This window comes from Argopecten irradians, chromosome 12 (genome assembly GCF_041381155.1).
Source record: "Argopecten irradians isolate NY chromosome 12, Ai_NY, whole genome shotgun sequence".
NCBI classification, from domain to species: Eukaryota; Metazoa; Mollusca; class Bivalvia; order Pectinida; family Pectinidae; genus Argopecten; species Argopecten irradians.
In genome coordinates this window covers 41,407,422-41,432,523 of record NC_091145.1, presented here as the reverse complement: position 1 = coordinate 41,432,523, position 25,102 = coordinate 41,407,422, and the positions used below count along the sequence as shown (strand labels likewise).

The 25,102-nt window shown below is 33.8% G+C and overlaps 1 protein-coding gene across 2 annotated transcripts; it reads left to right on the top strand.

Moving 5' to 3' along the window:
• The first annotated feature begins 1,252 nt into the window (after nt 1-1,252).
• LOC138335860 (lysine-specific demethylase 7B-like) lies at nt 1,253-24,767 on the top strand. 2 transcript variants are annotated; one of them, XM_069285023.1, is made up of 22 exons: nt 1,253-1,364; nt 2,056-2,141; nt 2,392-2,450; nt 4,028-4,086; nt 4,371-4,534; nt 4,871-5,012; nt 5,610-5,808; nt 7,013-7,263; nt 7,685-7,791; nt 10,972-11,066; nt 11,833-11,850; nt 13,712-13,807; nt 14,375-14,581; nt 14,991-15,226; nt 15,692-15,882; nt 16,837-17,059; nt 17,297-17,478; nt 18,667-18,759; nt 19,171-19,283; nt 20,402-20,501; nt 20,731-20,796; nt 22,682-24,767. In XM_069285023.1, exons 1-22 carry the CDS (start codon nt 1,261-1,263, stop codon nt 22,762-22,764), a joined length of 2,874 nt encoding a protein of 957 aa, XP_069141124.1. In that variant the 5' UTR covers nt 1,253-1,260; the 3' UTR covers nt 22,765-24,767. The 2 variants fall into 2 exon arrangements, with proteins under 2 accessions (XP_069141124.1, XP_069141125.1); XM_069285024.1 differs by lacking the exon at nt 11,833-11,850.
• Nucleotides 24,768-25,102: the final 335 nt, after the last annotated feature.

Below are 25,102 nucleotides of genomic sequence, written 5' to 3'. Positions count from 1 at the left end.
CGCTACACGGTACAGAATTTCTCGTTGTGTTACAACATAATATTTATCATTCGCAGTTGGGGTGGACCGGGTGTAAGTACTTCATTGTTTTATCCAACTTCTACTTAAGTAGTTTAACATATCTACTTAAGTACTTCATTGCTTTAACCGTCTTCTTCTTAAGTAGTTTAACATATCTACTTAAGTACTTCATTGTTTTAACCAACTTCTACTTAAGTAGTTTAACATATCTACTTAAGTACTTCATTGTTTTAACCAACTTCTACTTAAGTAGTTTAACATATCTACTTAAGTACTTCATTGTTTTAACCAACTTCTACTTAAGTAGTTTAACATTTCTACTTAAGTACTTTATTGTTTCAATCAACTTCTACTTAAGTTGTTTAACATATCTACATAAGTGTTTTAACCAACGTCTACTTAAGTAGTTTAACATTTCTACTGAAGTGTTTCAAACCAAAAAAATATGTCTGGTAATGGTTACCCGACCGACTCTTATTTGTTTTACCCCCGACCCTAATTTTTTCACACTTTTCTACGAAAAAAACCAGTCGGGATTTCGATCTCAGATACTAAAAGAAGAATCCTCCTGACCGATCGACTATATTTTTTTGCAAATGTAACCCTAAACAGACATATGTTTTTTGTACTTAAGTAGTTTAGCATACAATGTATCTACTTAAGTTCTTCATTGTTTTAACCAACTTCATCGTGCCCAGAAACAATTCAATTCAATTCAACCAACTTCTGCTTCTCATTACTTTTGCACGGGGCGAGTTGGTTCGTGGGTGTTTTCTAGACGATTATGTAAAATGTACTTAAGTAACAAGAACCAAAGTTACACTTAAGTAAAACTAAACAATACTTAAGTAAACACAACACATAATGACCTAAAAGTCATTAAGTACTTAAGTGGTAAAAAAAGACACTTAAGTAGTTTTGGTATTTTATCCTGAAACGGCCTTCCATAGTTTAATACGGTTTGACTGGTTGGACCAGGTTGTTCGCGTATGAATTAAAGACAGACTTGGTGATTTTGTATTGTTTTCAGTCGAGTCTTGACAAAATCCTCACAGGCCTGTAGCAAAAACTGCAGGTTCGTCAGGATTATGATAAACAAATTAATGACTTTAACAAACGGTCGAACCGGTTGTTCCGTGTCAAAATCTTAACATGTATAAATTCAGTTTACAGAGCGTGGGTTTTCCCGGGTTGTTCGCGCATGCGTAATCGTACATCCTTTTGTCCCAGTTTTCCAACATGGCGTCGGAAGACGAGACCGTATATTGTGTTTGTCGAAAACCTTACGATGAAAACGAATTTATGATCGAATGTGACGTTTGCAAAGACTGGTTTCACGGCAGGTATGAAGGCAATCAGTACGAAATAGTCTTAACTGCTCCTTTGTTGTGCAGAATGTCTGAATGAAAAAAAAATCCGGACACTCAGCTGTTTTGGCTTGTGTCAAATATCTGTCTTGTATAGCAGACATGTTGACGCCATTTATTATAATACCATAGGGTTTCAACGATAAATGTGTTTAAATTTAAGAAATTATGTATAACCAATTAATGATAATGCAATGTTACGTTAAAGAAAAGCCCCATATAGGATATATGTTGTCACAACCTTACTACAGGCCCTAAGTTCATTTGACAGATTCGGCTTTGGCTTATCTGAAGCACTGACTCACCATTCATGAGATATTTGCTGTTGGGAGACATTATAAATTATCTGCGTGCACATTGCATCACAAATTAATCTTCTTGATTGTAAGAAGTGTCCATAAATACATGTTTTGGTCTTTGTTTACATTTTGGTATAAGGGGAGTTAACCTCTGATTTTCTGATGGTAGTACATCTAAGCTTGTGCATATTGAAGATTCCACAGTAAAAAAAAATACATGTTATAAGCTAAACATCTACAAAATAACTAATGTATCAAGTTGCATTGAATATTTCCGACTGTATTCCTTTGTTTGTCGGTGGGTCAGTTCCAATACTCTATGGTTACACTTTTGTATTAATTAATATTCATGCATTTGTGGTTTTCAGTTGTGTTGGTGTCCAAGAGTACCAGGCTATAGACATAGAAATTTACCACTGCCCAAAATGTCAGCATATGCATGGACCTCTTGTTTGTAAGTCAGTGGTATAAGCTTACAACAAATCTTATAGAAAATGAATAAAATATGTAGGGTATTATATTACAGCCAAGACAATTAATTAATTTAGTTAATTAGTTTCAGATTTGAGGTTCTGTTTTAGGTGATTTATACTTGATTATGTGTAATTAGATTGAAACATCTTATCAGAGTGTTATTAGTGTTTATGTACTGATTTAAACAGGTTAATTAAATATTTTAAGGATTTTTTTTATTAATTTTCCAGTGAAAAAGAGACGTAACTGGCACAGGCATGACTATTCTGAAGAAGATGTGGAAGAAAAGGTACCAGTAGTTGTGGCGCAACAGTAGACTTGATTATGTGCATGTTCTACTGTGCATCCAGATTTCCGAATATCTGGAGTTGCTAACGAATACTTCAGGATGGTGTTGTTTTGTTTATGTGGAATTAATTATAATGTTTCATGAGATGCAAACAATTAAATTTTTCCCAAATTATGACTACCCTTCTTTCACAACTACTGGTAGGGTCCCAGTATAGTTATTGGTTTTAGATATCAGTGAAATCATGGAAAATTTGCTTTAATAATTTTGTAAAAAAAAAAATTATTGAAAAAATAATGATATACCAACATTAAAACTTGTTATCTGAAAACAATAATGACAAGTCATATGCCATTGTATATCTTTATCTTTAAGATGTTCAGATTGTATATCTTTATCTTTAAGATGTTCAGATTAACAACAATTATCTTTAAGATGTTCAGATTAACAACAATTGTCTTTAAGATGTTCACATTAACAACAATTGTCTTTAAGATGTTCACATTAACAACAATTGTCTTTAAGATGTTCACATTAACAACAATTATCTTTAAGATGTTCACATAACAACATTTTAAATCACATAAACTATCAAAGATGTTAACATTAACAATTAAGATGTTCACATTAACAACAATTTCTTTAAGATGTTCACATAACAACATATTTCTTTAAGATGTTCAATTAACACAATTTATTCAATAACAACAATTTCTTTAAGATGTTCAATTACAACAATTTGTCTTTAAGATGTTCAATTAACAACAATTGTCTTTAAGATGTTCACATTAACAACAATTTCTTTAAGATGTTCACATTAACAACAATTTTTAAGATGTTCAATTAACAACAATTGTCTTTAAGATGTTCACATTAACAACAATTGTCTTTAAGATGTTCAATAACAACAATTTCTTTAAGATGTTCACATTACACACTTAACATACAACAATTTCATTTAAGATGTTCACATTAACAACAATTGTCTTTAAGATGTTCACATTAACAACAATTCTTTAAGAGTTCAATTAACAACAATTGTCTTTAAGATGTTCAATTAACAACAATTTCTTTAAGATGATTTCAATTTTCTTAAGATGTTCACATTAACAACAATTTTTTATGTCTTAAACATACTTAGATGTTCAATTTCTTTAGATGTTCACATTAACAACAATTTCTTTTTAGATGTTCACATTAACAACAATTTCTTTAAGATGTTCACATTAACAACAATTGTCTTTAAGATGTTCACATTAACAACAATTGTCTTTAAGATGTTCAGATTAACAACAATTGTCTTTAAGATGTTCACATTAACAACAATTGTCTTTAAGATGTTCACATTAACAACAATTATCTTTAAGATGTTCACATTAACAACAATTGTCTTTAAGATGTTCACATTAACAACAATTGTCTTTAAGATGTTCACATTAACAACAATTATCTTTAAGATGTTCACATTAACAACAATTGTCTTTAAGATGTTCACATTAACAACAATTGTCTTTAAGATGTTCACATTAACAACAATTGTCTTTAAGATGTTCATATTAACAACAATTGTGTTGCAGGCTGTACAAACAGGAACAGTGGTTTTTATAAAAGAGCTCAAAAATAGGATGTTTCCAAGGTGAGATTGAAATGAGGAAAGAGGTCAGGTCATATTTGAAATTCTTTGGGTGATATCTACTGACTGAATCTTCTTTTCCATATGATTAATAAAACATATCTTGGACATTAAAATATTGTTTTGAGACGACATGGAGTTATGTATAGAAGGATAGTGGAGGTTTTATTTTGGTTAATATTATCATAGAATAGATAATTTTGTATTTATGCTACACAAAATTACTTTAAACTCAGTTAACTCACATATATCTGCTTGTTGAGTGATATGATGAATTGTTTATTCAGTGCTGATGAGATTCCTGTGATGAGATGCCATGGCAGCGAACTAACACCAGAGTTTCTCAGACAGAATGGTTTTCATGTTCCCATCGTCGTGGAGAAAAAAGAGGGTCTGGGTTTGGTTGTACCGCCTTCAAAGTTCAGTATTCAGGATGTGGAAAATCTTGTTGGTATGTTTACATGTACAGTGTTACATGACTTCTTAAAAATATATGATACTTATAAATATTTAGTTTAATTTGTAATTGTATAAGGAATTGCAATGTATTTTTATTTGGATTAAATTTAAAACAAAGAAAAAATGCTGCCAGTATTCCTTCAGTGGTAATATTATATGAAATCGTTCACCACCTCACATACTTCAAAATATTATAACATCAAACTGATTGATAAACCACAAAATATGTAAACAAGAAAAGAATCCCTGATATTCAACTACTGAATATGAGTGAATTTAAAAAAGAGTTCTGAGAGGTATGTATGTGTAAATATTTGAATTTTTTTAGGTTCAATGCGGGAGATAGATGTAATAGATGTCGCCAAACAGGAGGACTATAAAATGCTGATGAGAGAATGGACAGAATATTATAACAGTCCGAACAGGTCCAAAATCTACAACGTTATCAGTCTGGAGTTCTCTAAAACACAGTAAGATGTATATTCTAATCAAAGACATTGTATTTATTCTGAAGTAGAACTAGACCGTCTACATATTACAGAGTTATCTGCCCATGCAGGTAGGTATTGATTATGAGTGAAAACTTTGTCATTTTCCCTGAAAAAATGTGACATTACATCACAAAAACATGCAATATGATGTAACAATCGGTACCTATCCACAATGGTGGATAACACTGTAAGACATAAAATAGATTGAATACAAAATATAAAATATCAACTTTATTTCTTTTACATCGATTACGAAAAAAGTTATACAACTTATGCAAATCACTCTCGATGACCCGGTTGTAAGTGTGCGAGGGGTCTTAGTGTGGGAGGAAACCGGAGTGCCCGGAGAAAACCCACGTGATCGGGCAGATGACCCCTAACCTTTTCACGTCCGCGCCGGGGATCAAACCCCGGCCAGCTAGGTGAAAAGCAAGCGGCCTAACCATTACACCACCCGATCACCAGAATACAAAATACCAAAAGACTTACTGAAGCATATTGAATATAAATGTAATTGTATTCTCAATAAGGCAATCCCAATTTGTATTGAATAACTGTCTTGTAAATGTGTACCAGGTTGTCAGAACTTGTGATACCTCCTACCCTGGTGCGACAACTGAGCTGGGTGTCCAATGTCTGGCCAGAACAGTTACCTGATGACTGTACGTACACCAAGCCTGCCGTCCAGAAATACTGTCTGATGGGTGTGAGGGAAAGCTTCACGGACTTCCACATAGACTTTGGTGGTACCTCAGTCTGGTACCATATCTTACGGGTAAGTATTGACACCTCAGTCTGGTACCATATCTTACAGGTAAGTATTGACACCTCAGTCTGGTACCATATCTTACAGGTAAGTATTGACACCTCAGTCTGGTACCATATCTTACGGGTAAGTATTGACATCTCATACTGGTACCAAATCTTACGGGTAAGTATTGACACCTCAGTCTGGTACCATATCTTACGGGTAAGTATTGACACCTCAGTCTGGTACCATATCTTACAGGTAAGTATTGACCCAGTCTGTCTGGTACCATATCTTACGGGTAAGTATTGACACCTCAGTCTGGTACCATATCTTACGGGTAAGTATTGACACCTCAGTCTGGTACCATATCTTACGGGTAAGTATTGACACCTCAGTCTGGTACCATATCTTACGGGTAAGTATTGACACCTCAGTCTGGTACCATATCTTACGGGTAAGTATTGACACCTCAGTCTGGTACCATATCTTACGGGTAAGTATTGACACCTCAGTCTGGTACCATATCTTACAGGTAAGTATTGACCCCTCAGTCTGGCCCCAATTTCTCGAAACAAACTTAAGTCACAAACTGACTAAAGTCAAAAAATTTCATATAAGTTACATAAGGAGAAAAACTTAAGTTTTGACTTAAGTCTGCCCTTTTGTTTCGAGAAATCAAGGCCAGGTACCATATCTTACGGGTAAGTATTGACCCCTCAGTCTGGTAATGACAGATTGAATGCCTTAAGGCTTAACCAAGTTTGATTACCACTTCAGGCAAATGTGATTTAAGCAGAATCAGGACAGGTTGATTACAAAAATTGGTTCTCCTTTTTACATTCTGTAACAAAAATGTATTGTTAACCAGTTTTCTTGAAACTTGATTACAATATGATCTTATAGTTTTACCCTTAGGCCTTTGATACCAATAACAATGTGATTACATAGTTTTACCTTTAGGGCTTTGGCCTATTTGGCGGACATGACATAGAATGCAAGTCTACTTGTAAGAAAACACTATTATTTCTTTTCAATACAGTGTGTATATATTTCTTGTTGACTTGATGTTTAAGTTCCTCCAAAAACAATGTAAACTAAAAATACTTTTAAATGGTGATGACAAACACATTTTTGTGAATGTTATCGTTGCAGACTTGTAGCCCCATCAGCACATGATAATATTGTTATTGATTTGACAGGAAGTTTATGTTAGACATGATGATTTCAGGGAGAGAAAGTGTTCTACCTGATCCGGCCATCCCAGGCCAACTTGTCCCTGTATGAGAGCTGGTTGTCTTCGTCGACTCAGAGTGAAACATTCTTCGGTGATCAGGTGGACACATGTTATAAATGTGTTGTGAAACAAGGGCAGACCCTTTTTATTCCCACCGGCTGGATCCACGCGGTATTCACACCCATCGATTCCCTTGTGTTCGGAGGCAACTTCTTACATGATCACAACATACCTCTTCAGCTTCAGTAAGTCTTTTATACAAATAATAATCAGATTGTCTGTCTTACCTTCTGTCCATTTACAATTACGAATCAGCGGTATTGTTCTCAAATTGTTATCATATGATATACAATATTATTGCAGGCATCTTACTGAGCATGTCATAACACACTTTCAAATTAAAATATTGCTTATGGTTTGATAGTGAGTCATTTCCAATTAAATAAACATAGAATATTACTGGGTGTAAATATAAATTGATTAACTTGTATATATAAGAAATGAAGTTTACTTTATTACATATATATATGATATTATTTAATGTAAATATAAATATGATTAACTTGTGTATGTAAGAAATGAAGTTTACTAAATTTTCTGTGAATATTTTGTGTAAAATGTCGTCTAGATAAATTGATAGCTTTGAAAACTTCTGTCTGTGAACAGAGTGTATGAAATAGAGAAGCGTGTGAAGACACCAGCCAAGTATCTTTTCCCAAGCTTTGAAACAACCAACTGGTATGCAGCCAAACACATACTGGACATCCTGAAAGGTAATGTATGTTATATATAGACTACAGTTAGGGTTAGACATCCTTTTGAAAGGTAATGTATGTTATATATAGACTACAGTTAGGGTTAGACATCCTGAAAGGTAATGTATCTTATATATAGACTACAGTTAGGGTTAGACATCCTGAAAGGTAATGTATGTTATATATAGACTACAGCTAGGGTTAGACATCCTGAAAGGTAATGTATGTTATATATAGACTACAGCTAGGGTTAGACATCCTGAAAGGTAATGTATGTTATATATAGACTACAGTTAGGGTTAGACATCCTGAAAGGTAATGTATGTTATATATAGACTACAGTTAGGGTTAGACATCCTGAAAGGTAATGTATGTTATATATAGACTACAGCTAGGGTTAGACATCCTGAAAGGTAATGTATGTTATATATAGACTACAGTTAGGGTTAGACATCCTGAAAGGTAATGTATGTTATATATATAGACTACAGTTAGGGTTAGACATCCTGAAAGGTAATGTATGTTATATATAGACTACAGTTAGGGTTAGACATCCTGAAAGGTAATGTATGTTATATATAGACTACAGTTAGGGTTAGACATCCTGAAAGGTAATGTATGTTATATATAGACTACAGTTAGGGTTAGACATCCTTTTGAAAGGTAATGTATGTTATATATAGACTACAGTTAGGGTTAGACATCCTGAAAGGTAATGTATGTTATATATAGACTACAGTTAGGGTTAGACATCCTGAAAGGTAATGTATGTTATATATAGACTACAGTTAGGGTTAGACATCCTGAAAGGTAATGTATGTTATATATAGACTACAGTTAGAGAGATCAGTAGGGTTAGACATCCTGAAAGGTAATGTATGTTATATATAGACTACAGTTAGGGTTAGACATCCTGAAAGGTAATGTATGTTATATATAGACTACAGCTAGGGTTAGACATCCTGAAAGGTAATGTATGTTATATATAGACTACAGTTAGGGTTAGACATCCTGAAAGGTAATGTATGTTATATATAGACTACAGCTAGGGTTAGACATCCTGAAAGGTAATGTATGTTATATATAGACTACAGTTAGGGTTAGACATCCTGAAAGGTAATGTATGTTATATATAGACTACAGCTAGGGTTAGACATCCTGAAAGGTAATGTATGTTATATATAGACTACAGTTAGGGTTAGACATCCTGAAAGGTAATGTATGTTATATATAGACTACAGTTAGGGTTAGACATCCTGAAAGGTAATGTATGTTATATATAGACTACAGTTAGGGTTAGACATCCTGAAAGGTAATGTATGTTATATATAGACTACAGTTAGGGTTAGACATCCTGAAAGGTAATGTATGTTATATATAGGCTACAGTTATGGTTAGACATCCTGAAAGGTAATGTATGTTATATATAGACTACAGTTAGGGTTAGACATCCTGAAAGGTAATGTATGTTATATATAGGCTACAGTTATGGTTAGACATCCTAAAGGTAATGTATGTTATATATAGACTACAGTTAGGGTTAGACATCCTGAAAGGTAATGTATGTTATATATAGACTACAGTTAGGGTTAGACATCCTGAAAGGTAATGTATGTTATATATAGACTACAGCTAGGGTTAGACATCCTGAAAGGTAATGTATGTTATATATAGACTACAGTTAGGGTTAGACATCCTGAAAGGTAATGTATGTTATATATAGACTACAGTTAGGGTTAGACATCCTGAAAGGTAATGTATGTTATATATAGACTACAGTTAGGGTTAGACATCCTGAAAGGTAATGTATGTTATCTATATATGTATAAGCTACAGTTAGGTTAGACATCCTGAAAGGTAATGTATGTTATATATAGACTACAGTTAGGGTTAGACATCCTGAAAGGTAATGTATGTTATATATAGACTACAGTTAGGGTTAGACATCCTGAAAGGTAATGTATGTTATATATAGACTACAGTTAGGGTTAGACATCCTGAAAGGTAATGTATGTTATATATAGACTACAGTTAGGGTTAGACATCCTGAAAGGTAATGTATGTTATATATATAGACTACAGTTAGGGTTAGACATCCTGAAAGGTAATGTATGTTATATATAGACTACAGTTAGGGTTAGACATCCTGAAAGGTAATGTATGTTATATATAGACTACAGTTAGGGTTAGACATCCTGAAAGGTAATGTATGTTATATATAGACTACAGTTAGGGTTAGGAGACATCCTGAAAGGTAATGTATGTTATATATAGACTACAGTTAGGGTTAGACATCCTGAAAGGTAATGTATGTTATATATAGACTACAGTTAGGGTTAGACATCCTGAAAGGTAATGTATGTTATATATAGACTACAGTTAGGGTTAGACATCCTGAAAGGTAATGTATGTTATATATAGACTACAGTTAGGGTTAGACATCCTGAAAGGTAATGTATCTTATATATAGACTACAGTTAGGGTTAGACATCCTGAAAGGTAATGTATGTTATATATAGACTACAGTTAGGGTTAGACATCCTGAAAGGTAATGTATGTTATATATAGACTACAGTTAGGGTTAGACATTCTGAAAGGTAATGTATGTTATATATAGACTACAGCTAACATATACAAAATAGTAGAAATCCGGCTCGGATGTGATTTTTCCGTCTACTGAGACAATCATGCGATGTCATAATAAATGATGTCAAAACTACCGGTGACATTGTTATTACGCATGTGTCTTACAGTATTTATGACATGGCTGGCTAATTATGTGATAAATAGACTTGAGCTGTCAATCAAGTACAGTTTGATATAACATGTGCTATATTACTAGTAACCTATAAATTATATAAGAAATAATGGTATAATCAAACCTGTCTATGAATACCGCCTTAAAGAAAATTGGTCTTTATAGCCAGGTGGCCTTTATATACAGGTGGTATCGACCATTTGAGATTCAGAGAAAGTGGCCTTTGTAAGCTTTTACAGATTTTACTAGACTAAATGCTAAAGCTGGGGATGTAGCCAATATAGATTATTTTGGTCGTTGTTTGCTGTAAATTGATGTAATTTTGTATTGATTTGAATGTGAAAAACCTAGAGAAATAAAAACATTGCTGTTTTCTGTTTTTATTTGTATATGTTAAAGACTTGTGATTTGTGACTGATATTTTTATTTTTCATTTCTAGACTATGATGATGAAAAAACGAAACCCCCTGTACACGTCCTCAATGGAGGCAAGGCTTTAGCATCCCACCTCAAGTCCTGGACACAGCGCAAAGATGTAAGCCTTCTATCAAATGGTCTTAAGACACTGTATATGTCTTAATTAGAATTTCTATATATATTTTATTGAGTGTTGAATAAATAAAAAGAAAAAAAGCAAAAAACATATACTTTTAAATAAATTCATTTGGTAAATATTTTATCCCTCATCAGTTTTAGATTAATTGAAACACGAAATGTATATATTGTTTTAAATTCATGATTGTAAACATAACTTTTGTAAAGTGAAGATAGTTACATTTTTATTTGTGGGATGAATAGATCATAAATTTTGACAACCTTTTGATGAGAAATAATGGTGATATTTAAATGCGTAAAAAGAGTAACTGACTTTTCACTCTAAAGTAGAGCAGAACATCTATTGTGATGCAGATAAATATGTCCATATTAATCAACTATTAACAAACTCAGGGAAGAGCATCTGATAGGTTCTTCATTACTGCATTCAAGTGGAATTAATTTTTGATAAATATTGATTGTTAATTTTAATTTGAGTTAATTATCTGATAATGAACAGTGTTTTTGAGCCCTCTATTGATCTGGCCACACATTAATGCATCTGTTTACGGGGCTATTTTCACTGCTGGATTAAGAAACAAACAAGAATCCTATGTTATACTTCTCAAAGAGAGAGTTGTTGAGTTTGCAGTAGAAAATATCCCAGTATACAGATAGGCTTATGGTTGATATGTTTGACTGACACATGAATATCTTCTCTATTTTCTTGCTGTGGAAATGTTGGATGACTGGTTCGTTCACAACAGTTGAACAACCTGCATCTAGTGAGTTTTATCATTTCTTCTCTGCATTTACTATTTCTCCAGTGGGCTGGTGTTTTGAAAGTTCTTTTTGTAGTTTTGTATCCATCTTTTGTCTTGTTGATGCTTGTGACCTGTAGAAACAATATACCTTCCTCATCACATGATCAGGATATCAAATGTCACATGATCCTGATGGTAATATCATGTGATCATCGTGTACACAATGACATGATCATGGTGTAAATGTAATGTGACCACATTTACAGATATGATGATGTCCGTGTCTTGTGATTGTCACAGAACGTACAGAGTATTTCGGTACATAAAGTGCTGCATGTTCCATAACCCCTTTATTCTAGCTCTGTGGCAAGCTGTAGAATACTTTGCTATGTATGGAAGCTTCACTAAACTGCTGACTAGACACTTACAGACAGTCACTAATGATTAGAAGCTTGAGTCTGTGATAAACAATTAGCATTATATCTACAGTTAGATCATAGGACAGAGATTCAGTTTTTACATCCATTACAAGTAGCTACAGTTTTGATCACTTTTTCTATCTTATCACAGCCATGGGATATGTGAGGCCTGTTGTTATATCAGTGTCCATCTGTTTGTCTGTCCGTCCACCAACAACTGATTTCCAAAGAATTGCTTATGATAATAGCTGATAATATGTAGATGACTCCTGTCTTGATTTCAAAGAAAATTTCGTAATTTTCGGGGGTTTTGTACTAAATACCATGATTATACTACTAGAAATTCAAGATGGCCTCATTGGCCCTACAGAGATCAAATTTTTTAAATCAAAATGATTTCAGTGAAAGGTGTTGTTGGTTGATGAATATAATGAAAATGTTTTTGAGTGGGTTCACAAATAAAACATAACTGTTCTCTTATAAATAATTAATAGCTGCGAAATCTCAAAATCCTCTGATATATAATTTCAGTGAAAACTAGTATACAGGACCACTAAGCACAATGATACTATTTTTGAAAACGTCTGTGGTCATGGTCACAAATTTTAAAATCAAAATACACAGTGTAAATACATTTCGGAAAAAGGCTGGATTTATTATGACTAAGGACCAATTTAGTGGGTAGACCAGGCTCTTTCTGACATTATTAGTTAAATAATAATTAATGTTAGCTATAAATTATAATTAATGTTAGCTAGTGGTGAAAAATACATAATGGTATACTTTTTTGTATCCATTTTTAAGCAAGCAAAAGTGTCAGTCATTTGTCATTTCATTGGACATTATTTGTGCTGCATAAAGTTTTTTGTGAAGTTGGGGGGAGCTGGATGGAGGCGGGGATTTGGTTTAACACTCCGATTCTCGCTTATGTAAACCAATGCAAATATAGTATAAAGGCTATGAAAATAAAGCAGAGGTATATTACACAGTGGACACAGACTCTACAGCCTTGTATGGCTTTACTATAAACAATATGCTCCTAGTCGTATATATCTAGCACTATCTGCCAAGCTCCTGCACAACTAATTATTTTTACCTATCATTGACACTGTATCAACGTTACCTTGTTACCACGTTTACGTTTGTTGTTGTTACAGAGTGTGTTGAGTTTCTGGTTAGTTATTGTACAGAATTCTGTTTTCTATACGATCACAGTAGTATATATCAAGTAAATCTGATTTCTTCTGTATCAATTATCTATGATAGGAATTAATTGTTTCTTTATACAGATAATGTAGAATAATATATCACATAATTTTGTTCGAAAGTTTTGTAACAACATTTTAAATTCAGTTAAGATAGTCTACCTTAAACAAAATCAATTATTTATGTATTTACCTTTAAAATTTTAAACAAATTCCGTTATAGATCTTTACTATATTGTGATTCAATATCTGTTTCAGTTTGTAAAAGATGCCAAGCACGATGTTCCAGAGACAATACAGTATGGCAGACTGTTAAAAGACTTAGCCAAGGCTTGTAAAAGATTTGATACAACAGTAAGTTTGTGTTATCATTCCATTGTTGCTTTTCTTGCACAGAATGTCCAACTTTCTGGAGAAAAAATTCAGTAAATATTTTTTTACAAAAGCAAAACATGAACACTAGGATATTCAGCAGAACGTTTTACTCTGAATTAAGACTTTTGTATAGACATTTACAGTCATGACAGGATCATATACTTCTATATGGAATGTACTTACTTTTATCATTCTCATCATTATCAATTATCAGGTAACTCTTCCCATACCGTTGTTGTGTACAGAAGTAGTTGAAGCTATCTCTTTTATAATAAGCTGTGTTCAGCAGATAAGTTGTAAAATAAAAATCACAAAACACCTTCCTCAGTTATCAACATACATTGGTTCCCATTTATCCTCATTATTTTGGCAGAATTTCAATCTCATCAGAAAACAAACCGTCATATTTTTCACATTATGTAGCTTGCATGACAGCATTTAGTCTTGAACCAAGTTTAGAATAACAGTACAGAAAGAGTTAAAAGTAATATACCATAGATGAGATGCTGAAGAAGGCTTTATGGAGAGAATTATTTCGTTTAACAGACAAAAGGCAGTCCAGTGAAATTAAAAATTGAAAAACAGAAAATTGAAAAGCCAAAGGAGAAACATGAGAAAAATGTGAAGACAAAAAAGAAGAAAAAGAATGTACCTCCCAAACAGATGGTCAACTTAGATCTGCTCCACCAGCACACTCAGGAAAAACTGCTGGAGATGCAGAACGAACAGAAAAAAAACATTTACGAATTTCCAGTGAGTAAAATGATGTTAAGATAACTTCAAATTTGGATATTTTTATTATGCATTTGTGGCAAGGTGATATGGAGGTTTATTTACCCGAAGGTGTAATATTTCCTAAGGGTTTGTCTGAGAGAAATATAACATTTGATGGTACTAAACCTCCACATCAGATAACACATGTTTCTTCTGTCATTGTTGTAAGATGGGCAGTTACCATGGGAGCATGCTCCCCCCCCCCCCCCCTGTGAAATAGGACGTTCCCCCCCTGTGAAATAGGATGTTTCATTTCACAGCAATGTTATTTGTTTCAATTTAACACAGACACAGTTATAAAAATTTCAGGTATAATAATAGAAAGTATGCTGTTTATATTTGGAAATGAAGAGTGTTTTTGTACATATGTAAATTTTGATTTATACAGGATGATGATGACGATTCTCTACCTGGGTCACTGAAAGTTAGAATTCCTAAGGCAGGAGCATACATTGATCCAGCCCTCAAACAGGACAAAAAGGGTTCCCTTAAGTTTGAAATGACCGATATGCCTCTAAAACAGGAGAACGTACCACCTGATGGAATAGTGATAGAGTCGCCGCTGGATTCCAAAGCTATAGCTAAAGGATTAAAACTTAAAGTGTCCAATGGAAAAATTGTCAGGTAATTACAGGGAACAGTTCTATCAAAACATCATTCTAAACACTAAAGGGTCCATTCTCTTAAAAATAATCATGATCAATAAAAAGAGATATATACATTTAAATAAAAAAATATGATTTGTCTAAAGGAAATGATTGATAGAGACATAATTGAGTGGCCTTCTGTTAATGTTTTCTTGCCATTGCTGTTATTTTACCCATGGTCTACTTGATTTGCTCTCTTGAGATGTCTTCTCAGAAGATCTTCCAGCTTGTAGATGGAAGCTTTCAAAAGTAGGATGGGGCGAATCAAGTAAGGTTCAGGGTCTGAGTATAATTTCTAATTTCCGGCAATAAAATCCTTAAATTTGTGTGTTTTAACATTTTTGCTATTTCTTCTACTATAAAACTGTATTGTAGATTTAGACAAGTTTGTCTGTTATTTAAACTTTGTTATTTGATCATTTCTGTGTTATTACTATCATAGTGATGTCAAGAAAGGAAAAAGTAGGAAAGTTGGTGGGAAGTTTGAGCCACTGGTTGGAGGAGAGGAAGCAGACAGTGATACTGATAATTTAGTGGTGGACGAAAATCCACAACGAGGAAAGAAAGCAGCAGCAAAGGGTTCCAAGTCAGCCTCGACACTGAAGCCAGGATCACTCAAGTTAAAGTTATCCTGTTAGTAATGTATTCTCTATTTGGTTAAGGTTTTCATAATTTTGAAGTTTTTCACAGACAAAGATAAAAGTGAACACCTTGTGTTGTCAGGCTAGGATGGAACTGTGTAGACAATTTAGCATGTCCTTTGATGATGATCAAGCGTAAAAAGATTTTATCATTTTGTATTCAGTTTTACATTTTGTATGTGTCAATTGAACATGAGTTTGAGAAAATATCTAGAACTACTGATATTGAGTTATATTCTCTGTTTTAAATATCCCCTGCTTCCACGAGGGGTATTAATTTGGGTCTCTCCGTCCTTCTGTCTGTCTGTAACGCAATAACTGCCACAAATCTTAAGCAATATTTTTGTTACTTGGTCACATGGTTAAATGTGCCAAAGGCTCGCATGATTTCGCTCGGCTTTTTCATTGGTGGAGTTATTGCCCTTTGATTAACAAAAAACAGCATTTTTGGCTGTTTCTGTTTAATAACTCTCACAAATATTACTGGATTTTCTCGAAACTTGTTACCATGGTTAAATGTTGGCAAAGTAAGATCAGGACTTTGATTGGACCCTATTTGGCTGAGTTATGGCCCTTTGATTAACAGAAATGCTATTTTCTTTTGTTACCTTTCAATAACTCTCGCAAATATTACCGGATTTTCTCGAAACTTGGTAACATGGTTAAATGTCTCAGGGCCTTGGTCAGTTTTGATCGGAACTTTAATTTGACACTGTTTGGCTGGATTATATCCCTTTGATTAACGAAAAATGCCATTTTCATCTGTTTCTGTTCAATAACTCTCGCAAATATTACCAGATTTTCTCGAGACTTGGTAACATGGGTAGATGTCTCAGGGCCTTGGCCAACTTTGATCAGCACTTTCATTGGTCCTTATTTGGCGGATGGACCTTTTATTAAGAAAAGCAAAGGATATAAATTCCATGAATTTGCTTGGTTTTATTAGTCCTTGGAAAATCGGCTCCACCGGAATCTTCTACAAGTCAGGAGAGTAGTCAGGAGTCAGACCTTACTGCTAGTCAGAGTGACTCGGAGAGTCAGGGAGAGGACCAGGCCAACCGCGCCAACTTACCGACGATACGAGGAGGACTTAACGGCAGTATAGCAGACATACTGGAGGCTAGCGGGTATGGCACAGAGACCGACTTCAAGGTGGATGATGATATAGGGTGTGTTATCTACTCTTAATTTAGCATTTAGCATTTTACTTTATCAACACATACATATATAAAACAATCATTACATAAATATATGATTTATTCTATACATAAACTTATTATTGTTAACTCCCAAGCTTTCATGTTACAAGTGAATGCTTACAAGGATACTTTTTGTGTGAGGTACTTGGTAGGGTTTTAAGCCAATAATTTTGATACAGAATGATAAATGATCCTTTATCTTAACAGGAGAGCTCCATCCCCTAGTATGAGGGATGCCATCCAGGGCATGTTGTCGATGAGTCAGATGGGTGGCATGGAGTTGTTCTCTAAAGGTAGAGGACGACGAACTATTCGCCTGCAGCAGCGGTCACAACTAGCAATGGAAGAGGAGGAAAAGCTTGATTCCTGCTACAAAGACGAGGAATTTGGTAAGAGTTGTTCCAGAATATTACAGGAAGGATCTTTTCTTACATTGAGGGTAGGACAAGGAATTCTCTTACCCCAGGTGGAGATTCACTACCGTAAGCCTCGGGTTAGGCTGTCATGATCTCCTCCGCGGGCTGAGATTTCCTGGTCCTACTCTCTAGGTAGGGAAGGATCCTTTTTCTGCCCCTGTAATTCCCCAACAAAATGTTAAATACTACAAATACATGATTTCAAAAAAGCTAAGACGAAATACATTGTATTGATTTACTAACTGTATCCATTGGAGATATTTATTTTACTTTGTCAAAAGCTTTGTTAAACTCGTTACATTGTGACAAACAAGAATCTAAATCATTTTCAAATATTCAAAGTCAAAAACAATTAACATGCATTGTATTAAAACTATTTAAATATAGACTTCATAACAGGACATTGTATTAAAACTATTTAAATACAGACTTCATAACAGGACATTGTATTAAAACAGGGCATTATGTATTAAAACTAGTTAAATACAGACTTTGTAACAGGACATTGTATTAAAACTATTTATATACAGACTTCCTAACAGGGCATTGTATTAAAACTATTTATATACAGACTTCCTAACAGGACATTGTATTAAAACTATTTATATACAGACTTCCTAACAGGACATTGTACATTGTATGAAAACTATTTATATACAGACTTCCATTGTATGAAAACTAATATACAGGACATTGTATGAAAACTATTTATATACAGACTTCGTAATAGGACATTGTATGAAAACTATTTATATACAGACTTCCTAACAGGACATTGTATTAAAACTATTTATATACAGACTTCGTAATAGGACATTGTATGAAAACTATTTATATACAGACTTCCTAACAGGACATTGTATATCAATAGCTAAGATATATTTTAAGCATGGAATACTATCATAATGGGGATTTACTCCTGAACAAGAAAAATGGTGATGTAAATGTTTGTACATTGATCATGGAATCCAAAAATATAATTCTATAAAAAGCAAGTTTGTTTCACATATTGATACAAACAATAAAACTGCCTACCAGCTAGGCAAGATAAGGGGCAGATCAAAGTAATGTTTATTTTAGAGATATTTGTATAAGTGATTGTATACACAGTTTCTACGTCAGAAGCCACTTTATAACATTCACGATTGTTCCTATAAACAGTTTATCCCACACTGGATTTGTCAGATGAAGAAGCAGAGCAGATATTTAAAGCTCAAAGTAAAGGAAGTAAAGATGACACCTGGAATCCAAAAGGTACATTATAACTATCAATATGAACAGTAACCATTGTAAAGTAAAACAAACTATTTGTCTTTCAAACTTTGTACTGTAAATCTACTGGTTTTTCCCTGTGTCTTAATTTCACATTTTTTATTTGTAACATTTTTTTTCACAACGATTTTGCTTTGCAATTTTCAGTTTAAAAAGTTTATTTGATTGGTAATTGAAGCATTTTTGTAGCAATTAATTTTTGCAAATTTAAATGCTCATATATATTAAGCTGTTTGTAATCTATGTAACAATAATACATGTACCAATAATATGTGTACCAGTATAACAGTAATAAGGAGCTTCTGTCTTCAGATGAATGAATGATATGTAACTAGTCCAGACTGTCCTTACTCCCCTTTCCAGCTGGTGATGTACACATGTTATATATTTCAGCTCGTGTCCAGGTCACGATACCTAAAGGAGACCGTCCACATCGTGAAGGAGTAAAGAAAGAGGCCATGGAGCAAGTAATGGCAGCTACTGCAGCAAAGCCTGCTGCTTCTCTGGTAAGGAAAGCTCTATTTATAATCTTAATGGCAGCCACTCTCATCAGATTTGTATTGTTGTTGAGACAGGATATCTCATCAGATTTGTATTGTTGTTGAGACAGGATATCTCATCAGATTTGTATTGTTGTTGAGACAGGATATCTCATCAGATTTGTATTGTTGTTGAGACAGGATATCTCATCAGATTTGTATTGTGTTGAACAGGATATCTCATCAGATTTGTATTGTTGTTAAGTATCTCATCTTGAGTTGTTGAGACAGGATCATCTTTGTATGTGTTGACAGATCTCAGATTTGTATTGTTGTTGAGACAGATACTCATCAGATTTGTATTGTTGTTGAACAGGATACCATCAGATTTGTATTGTTGTAAAGGATATCTCATCAGATTTGTATTGTTGTTGAGACAGGATATCTCATCAGATTTGTATTGTTGTTGAGACAGAATACCTCATCAGATTTGTATTGGGTTGATAAAGGATATCTCATCAGATTTGTATTGTTGTTGAGACAGGATATCTCATCAGATTTGTATTGTTGTTGAGACAGAATACCTCATCAGATTTGTATTGTTGTTGATAAAGGATATCTCATCAGATTTGTATTGTTGTTGAGACAGGATATCTCATCAGATTTGTATTGTTGTTGAGACAGAATACCTCATCAGATTTGTATTGTTGTTGATAAAGGATATCTCATCAGATTTGTATTGTTGTTGAGAAAGGATATCTCATCAGATTTGTATTGTTGTTGAGACAGGATATCTCATCAGATTTGTATTGTTGTTGAGACAGGATATCTCATCAGATTTGTATTGTTGTTGAGACAGGATATCTCATCAGATTTGTATTGTTGTTGAGACAGATATCATCAGATATCTGTTGTTGAGACAGGATATCTCATCAGATTTGTATTGTTGTTGAGACAGGATATCTCATCAGATTTGTATTGTTGTTGAGACAGGATATCTCATCAGATTTGTATTGTTGTTGAGACAGAATACCTCATCAGATTTGTATTGTTGTTGATAAAGGATATCTCATCAGATTTGTATTGTTGTTGAGAAAGGATATCCCATCAGATTTATATTGCACTGTATTTGTTTTCTTTATAAGAAACCAAGACGTCCAAAGAAGAGAACAAAGTCAGAAAGTTTCTCAGAAGGTGAAGGTCAGAGCACTTCAGCAGGCCTATCTCTGTCCTCATCAGCACCAGGTATAAAGTTTTTCCACAATAAATCGAAAATATATTTTTGTAATGCATCATAAGGCTATATTTTACATTACTGTTACAAATTATATCAATATATCCTTGATGTATGGAAAAATAGTGTCTATCTTTATCATATGTATTCTAGTAGGTATTTGACATGATATTGTAGTTACAATTAAATCTAAAGCGTGAAATAGTAGTTAGTAACACATTTTAAATCTGTTCTCCAAAGGTTCAGCATTCCGTCCCAGCCTAACCTCCCGGCCAGCCAATCCTACCCCAGATAGTCCAACTAAACGTAAGTTAACATGTCCCATCAAATGCTGAAATCAGTGGTCAAATATACTGGGACTGTAATGTTTTGGTTTGATTAGTTTAACGTCCTATTAACAGCCAGGGTCATTTAAGGACGTGCCAGGTTTGTTGGTGGAGGAAAGCCGGAGTACCTGGAGAAAAACCACCGACCAGCGGTCAGTACCTGGCAACTGCCCCATATGGGATTCGAACTCGCGACCCAGAGGTGGAGGGCATGTGGTAATATGTCGGTACATCTTAACCACTCGGCCACCGCGGCCCCTTGGACTGTAATGTATTGTATGTTCATCTGATTTCAGCATTATTAATATAAATGTTTATAAGATATCAGGAAAAGTTATTCCAACAGTATGGACAAAAATTTGATGAATTTTCAGTCTGCCCCTTTATCAAGACACACAAAAAACCCACCACAGTCACAATTAACAATAGAAAACACAAGAAGACAAAGGAAGCACTTATGATGATATCAGATAACCCACCACAGTCACAATTAACAATAGAAAACACAAGAAGACAAAGGAAGCACTTATGATGATATCAGATAATGAAAAATGCAATAAGCACATCGACAAGCAGTGACTGAAGGCTAAATCTAGAGATCTAAGAGTTATGTATAAACCCATCGCTGAGCGAAGACTGATGGCTAAATCTAGAGATCTAAGATTTATGTATAAACCCATCGCTGAGCGAAGACTGATGGCTAAATCTAGAGATCTAAGATTTATGTATAAACCCATCGACGAGGAGAGACTGAATGCTAAATCTAGATATCTAAGAGTTATGTATAAACCCATCGCTGAGCGAAGACTGATGGCTAAATCTAGAGATCTAAGATTTATGTATAAACCCATCGACGAGGAGAGACTGAATGCTAAATCTAGATATCTAAGAGTTATGTATAAACCCATCGACGAGGACAGATTGAATGCTAAATCTAGAGATCTAAGAGTTATGTATAAACCCATCGACAAGGAGAGACTGAATGCTAAATCTAGAGATCTAAGAGTTATGTATAAACCCATCGACGAGGAGAGACTGAATGCTAAATCTAGAGATCTAAGAGTTATGTATAAACCCATCGACGAGGAGAGACTGAATGCTAAATCTAGAGATCTAAGAGTTATGTATAAACCCATCGACGAGGAGAGACTGAATTCGAATTCTAGAGATCTAAGAGTTATGTATAACCCATCGACGAGGAGAGACTGAATGCAAATCTAGAGATCTAAGAGTTATGTATAAACCCATCGACGAGGACAGACTGAATGCTAAATCTAAAGATCTAATTGTTATATATAAACTAATCGACAAGCGGAGACTGAGGGCTAAATCTAGAGATCTAAAATTTGGGTATTAAACCGTTGAAATGGCTGAAAAGATAAAAAAAAATGTCTGCATGAAGTAACAACAAGTTGACCGAGTGTTCAGTGAAGTGAATAATATGAAGAACCCATGAGAATAAGAGTATTATGTTATAGGAAATTTATGTTGATACTAAATTGCAAGTGTGAAGATAAAGGGCAGACTGAAAAGTTTGGCAATATTTTTGTCCATGCTGTTGGAATCTTTATATTTGTAATGTTAGTAAATGGTATCATACAGATATATGTTTGTAAGGATGTCGTGTTATCTGGAATACAACAGTTGATATATTACTTCTTTGACCTATACTACGAGACGTTTTGATACCACAAAAGCTTGTTTAGCTGACACCACTGTTAAATGATGCCTGTAAAATCATCATACAACATTAACATTATGTGCTGTTCCATTTCAGTACAACTCAAATGCACAGCAAAAAGTAAACGTGTATTTTTTTTTACATTACAGCAAAAAAGTAAATGTGTATTTTTTTTACATTACAGCTAAAAAGCCTCGAAAGGGACAAGCTACAGCGAAACAAAGGCTTGGAAAAATTCTTAAAATGCACAAGATGAAAATATTTTGACGACACACATGTTTTAATATATTCATACAGCCACAATACTGCCAATTGGTGACCTATGCCAAAGTGTCATATCATTGTATTTATTATTTTTATAAAAAGGATGTAAATGCCAGAGACAGGAATCCATCTCTTAAAAAGAATGCCATGAATGCCTTCTTTGTTTCATTACCTTGATCATCCAAATGTGCACAATTGTTATGAGTCTAACATGAGGTGTAGTGAAATAGTTTATTTTAGCAAATGTCAAAAACATCTAGAAAAGTTTAAACATACATTTCTGTTTACATTGAGAAATTGAATACATTAAGAAAATTTAACCATGCCAAAATGAAGTTTTCTTTTCTTGACTATATAGATCTATTTACTTTTTAATTTTACTGTGAATCTAGTCCATTTCTCACTGTCATTCAACCATGAACAGATTACCTCATATTTATTAGTATTTATGCAAATAAGTATTGTAAAGTTTCAGCCATTTACACAACTTTGTCTGAACTGAGAAAACATCTGATGAAATCATTTCCACCATAAATTTTTTTTTATCTCAATTTCCAATAAAAGATCTCGATAGATATAGACTAAGTGTAAAAGTACCAAGTATGTAAATATATTGTGATTGTAACTGTATTATACATTTTGCGGAATAGAAATGAATTTAGACAACTTTAAAAGTCAGTTCATGTTATGAAAAAAGGGACTCAAAACGTGCATGTGTGAAACAACTGACAAATCAATTATGTCATTCTTTAAATAATTAATTATTTGCACTTTTATTTTGATTATTGGTATTTTTGTTTGGTTATTATCCCCCACACGAAGTTGGCGGGGGATATACAAATGGGTTCCGTCCGTCCGTCCGTCCGTACAAATGGTTTCTGGAGCATAACTCTAAAACCAGTAGAGATATTTCCACGAAACTTCATACACACATTGGTCTTATGGTCTAGTAGTGCCTTTTGCTATTTTTAGGTTTTCATTTTTTGCATATTTTCCGTAACCATGGAAACATTGCTGAAAATATCATATTTTTGTACCAGGTTCGTTTCCGGAGCATAACTCTAAAACCAGAAGAGATATTTCCATGAAACTTCATACACACATTGGTCTTATGGTCTAGTAGTGCCTTTTGCTATTTTAAGGTTTTCACTTTTTGTACTTTTTTCTGTAACCATGGAAACATTGCTGAAAATGGCAGATTTTTGTGTAAGAATCGTTTCCGGAGCACAACTCTAAAACCAGCAGAGATATTTCCATGAAACTTCATAGACACATTGGTCTTATGGTCTAGTAGTGCCTTTTGCTATTTTTAGGTTTTCACTTTTTGTACTTTTTTCTGTAACCATGGAAACATTGCTGAAAATGGCAGATTTTTGTGTAAGAATCGTTTCCGGAGCACGACTCTAAAACCAGCAGAGATATTTCCATGAAACTTCATAGACACATTGTTCTTATGGTCTAGTAGTGCCTTTTGCTATTTTTAGGTTTTCATTTTTTTTACTTTTTCCATTACCATGGAAACATTGCTGAAAATATCATGGTAAATGGTAAATGTTACTTTGCAAAACTCCACCCATCTTTGTGTATATAGTCTAATATAAATGTCAAGGCTGTATACCTGATTCAACAATTGCAGCCCCGCTCTACTTGAATTATACTCCATCTTTCTTTAGCTCAACTTCCTTTTTCCTGTTTTTTTTCATACACATAAGTCTCCACAATCAAACTTACTTCATCTTTGATATCTCCATTGGCGGGGGATCTGAATGACTATGTCCTTGTTTATTGGTCAATTTTATCCTTCATCTCTGAGAACGCTGAACCACGAAATGTATTTCAAATAGAATATTTCCTGAAATACCACATCTATCTCTTTATGAAGTTCTAATATCTTAACTCTATCTTCACTGAAATATCCCATCAGTCTAGCTCTCTTCATAAAGTTCTAATATCCTAACTCTATCTCCACTGAAATATCCAATCATCTATCTCTTCATAAAGATCTAATATCCCATCAGTCTAGCTCTCTTCATAAAGTTCTAAAATCTTAACTCTATATCTTCACTGAAATATCCCATCAGTCTAGCTCTCTTCATAAAGTTCTAATATCTTAACTCTATATCTTCACTGAAATATCCCATCTATCTCTTCATAAAGTTCTAATATCTTAACTCTATATCTTCACTGAAATATCCCATCAGTCTAGCTCTCTTCATAAAGTTTTAATATTCTAACTCTATCTTCACTGAAATATCCCATCAGTCTAGCTCTCTTCATAAAGTTCTAATATCCTAACTCTATCTCCACTGAAATATCCCATCTATCTCTTTATGAAGTTCTA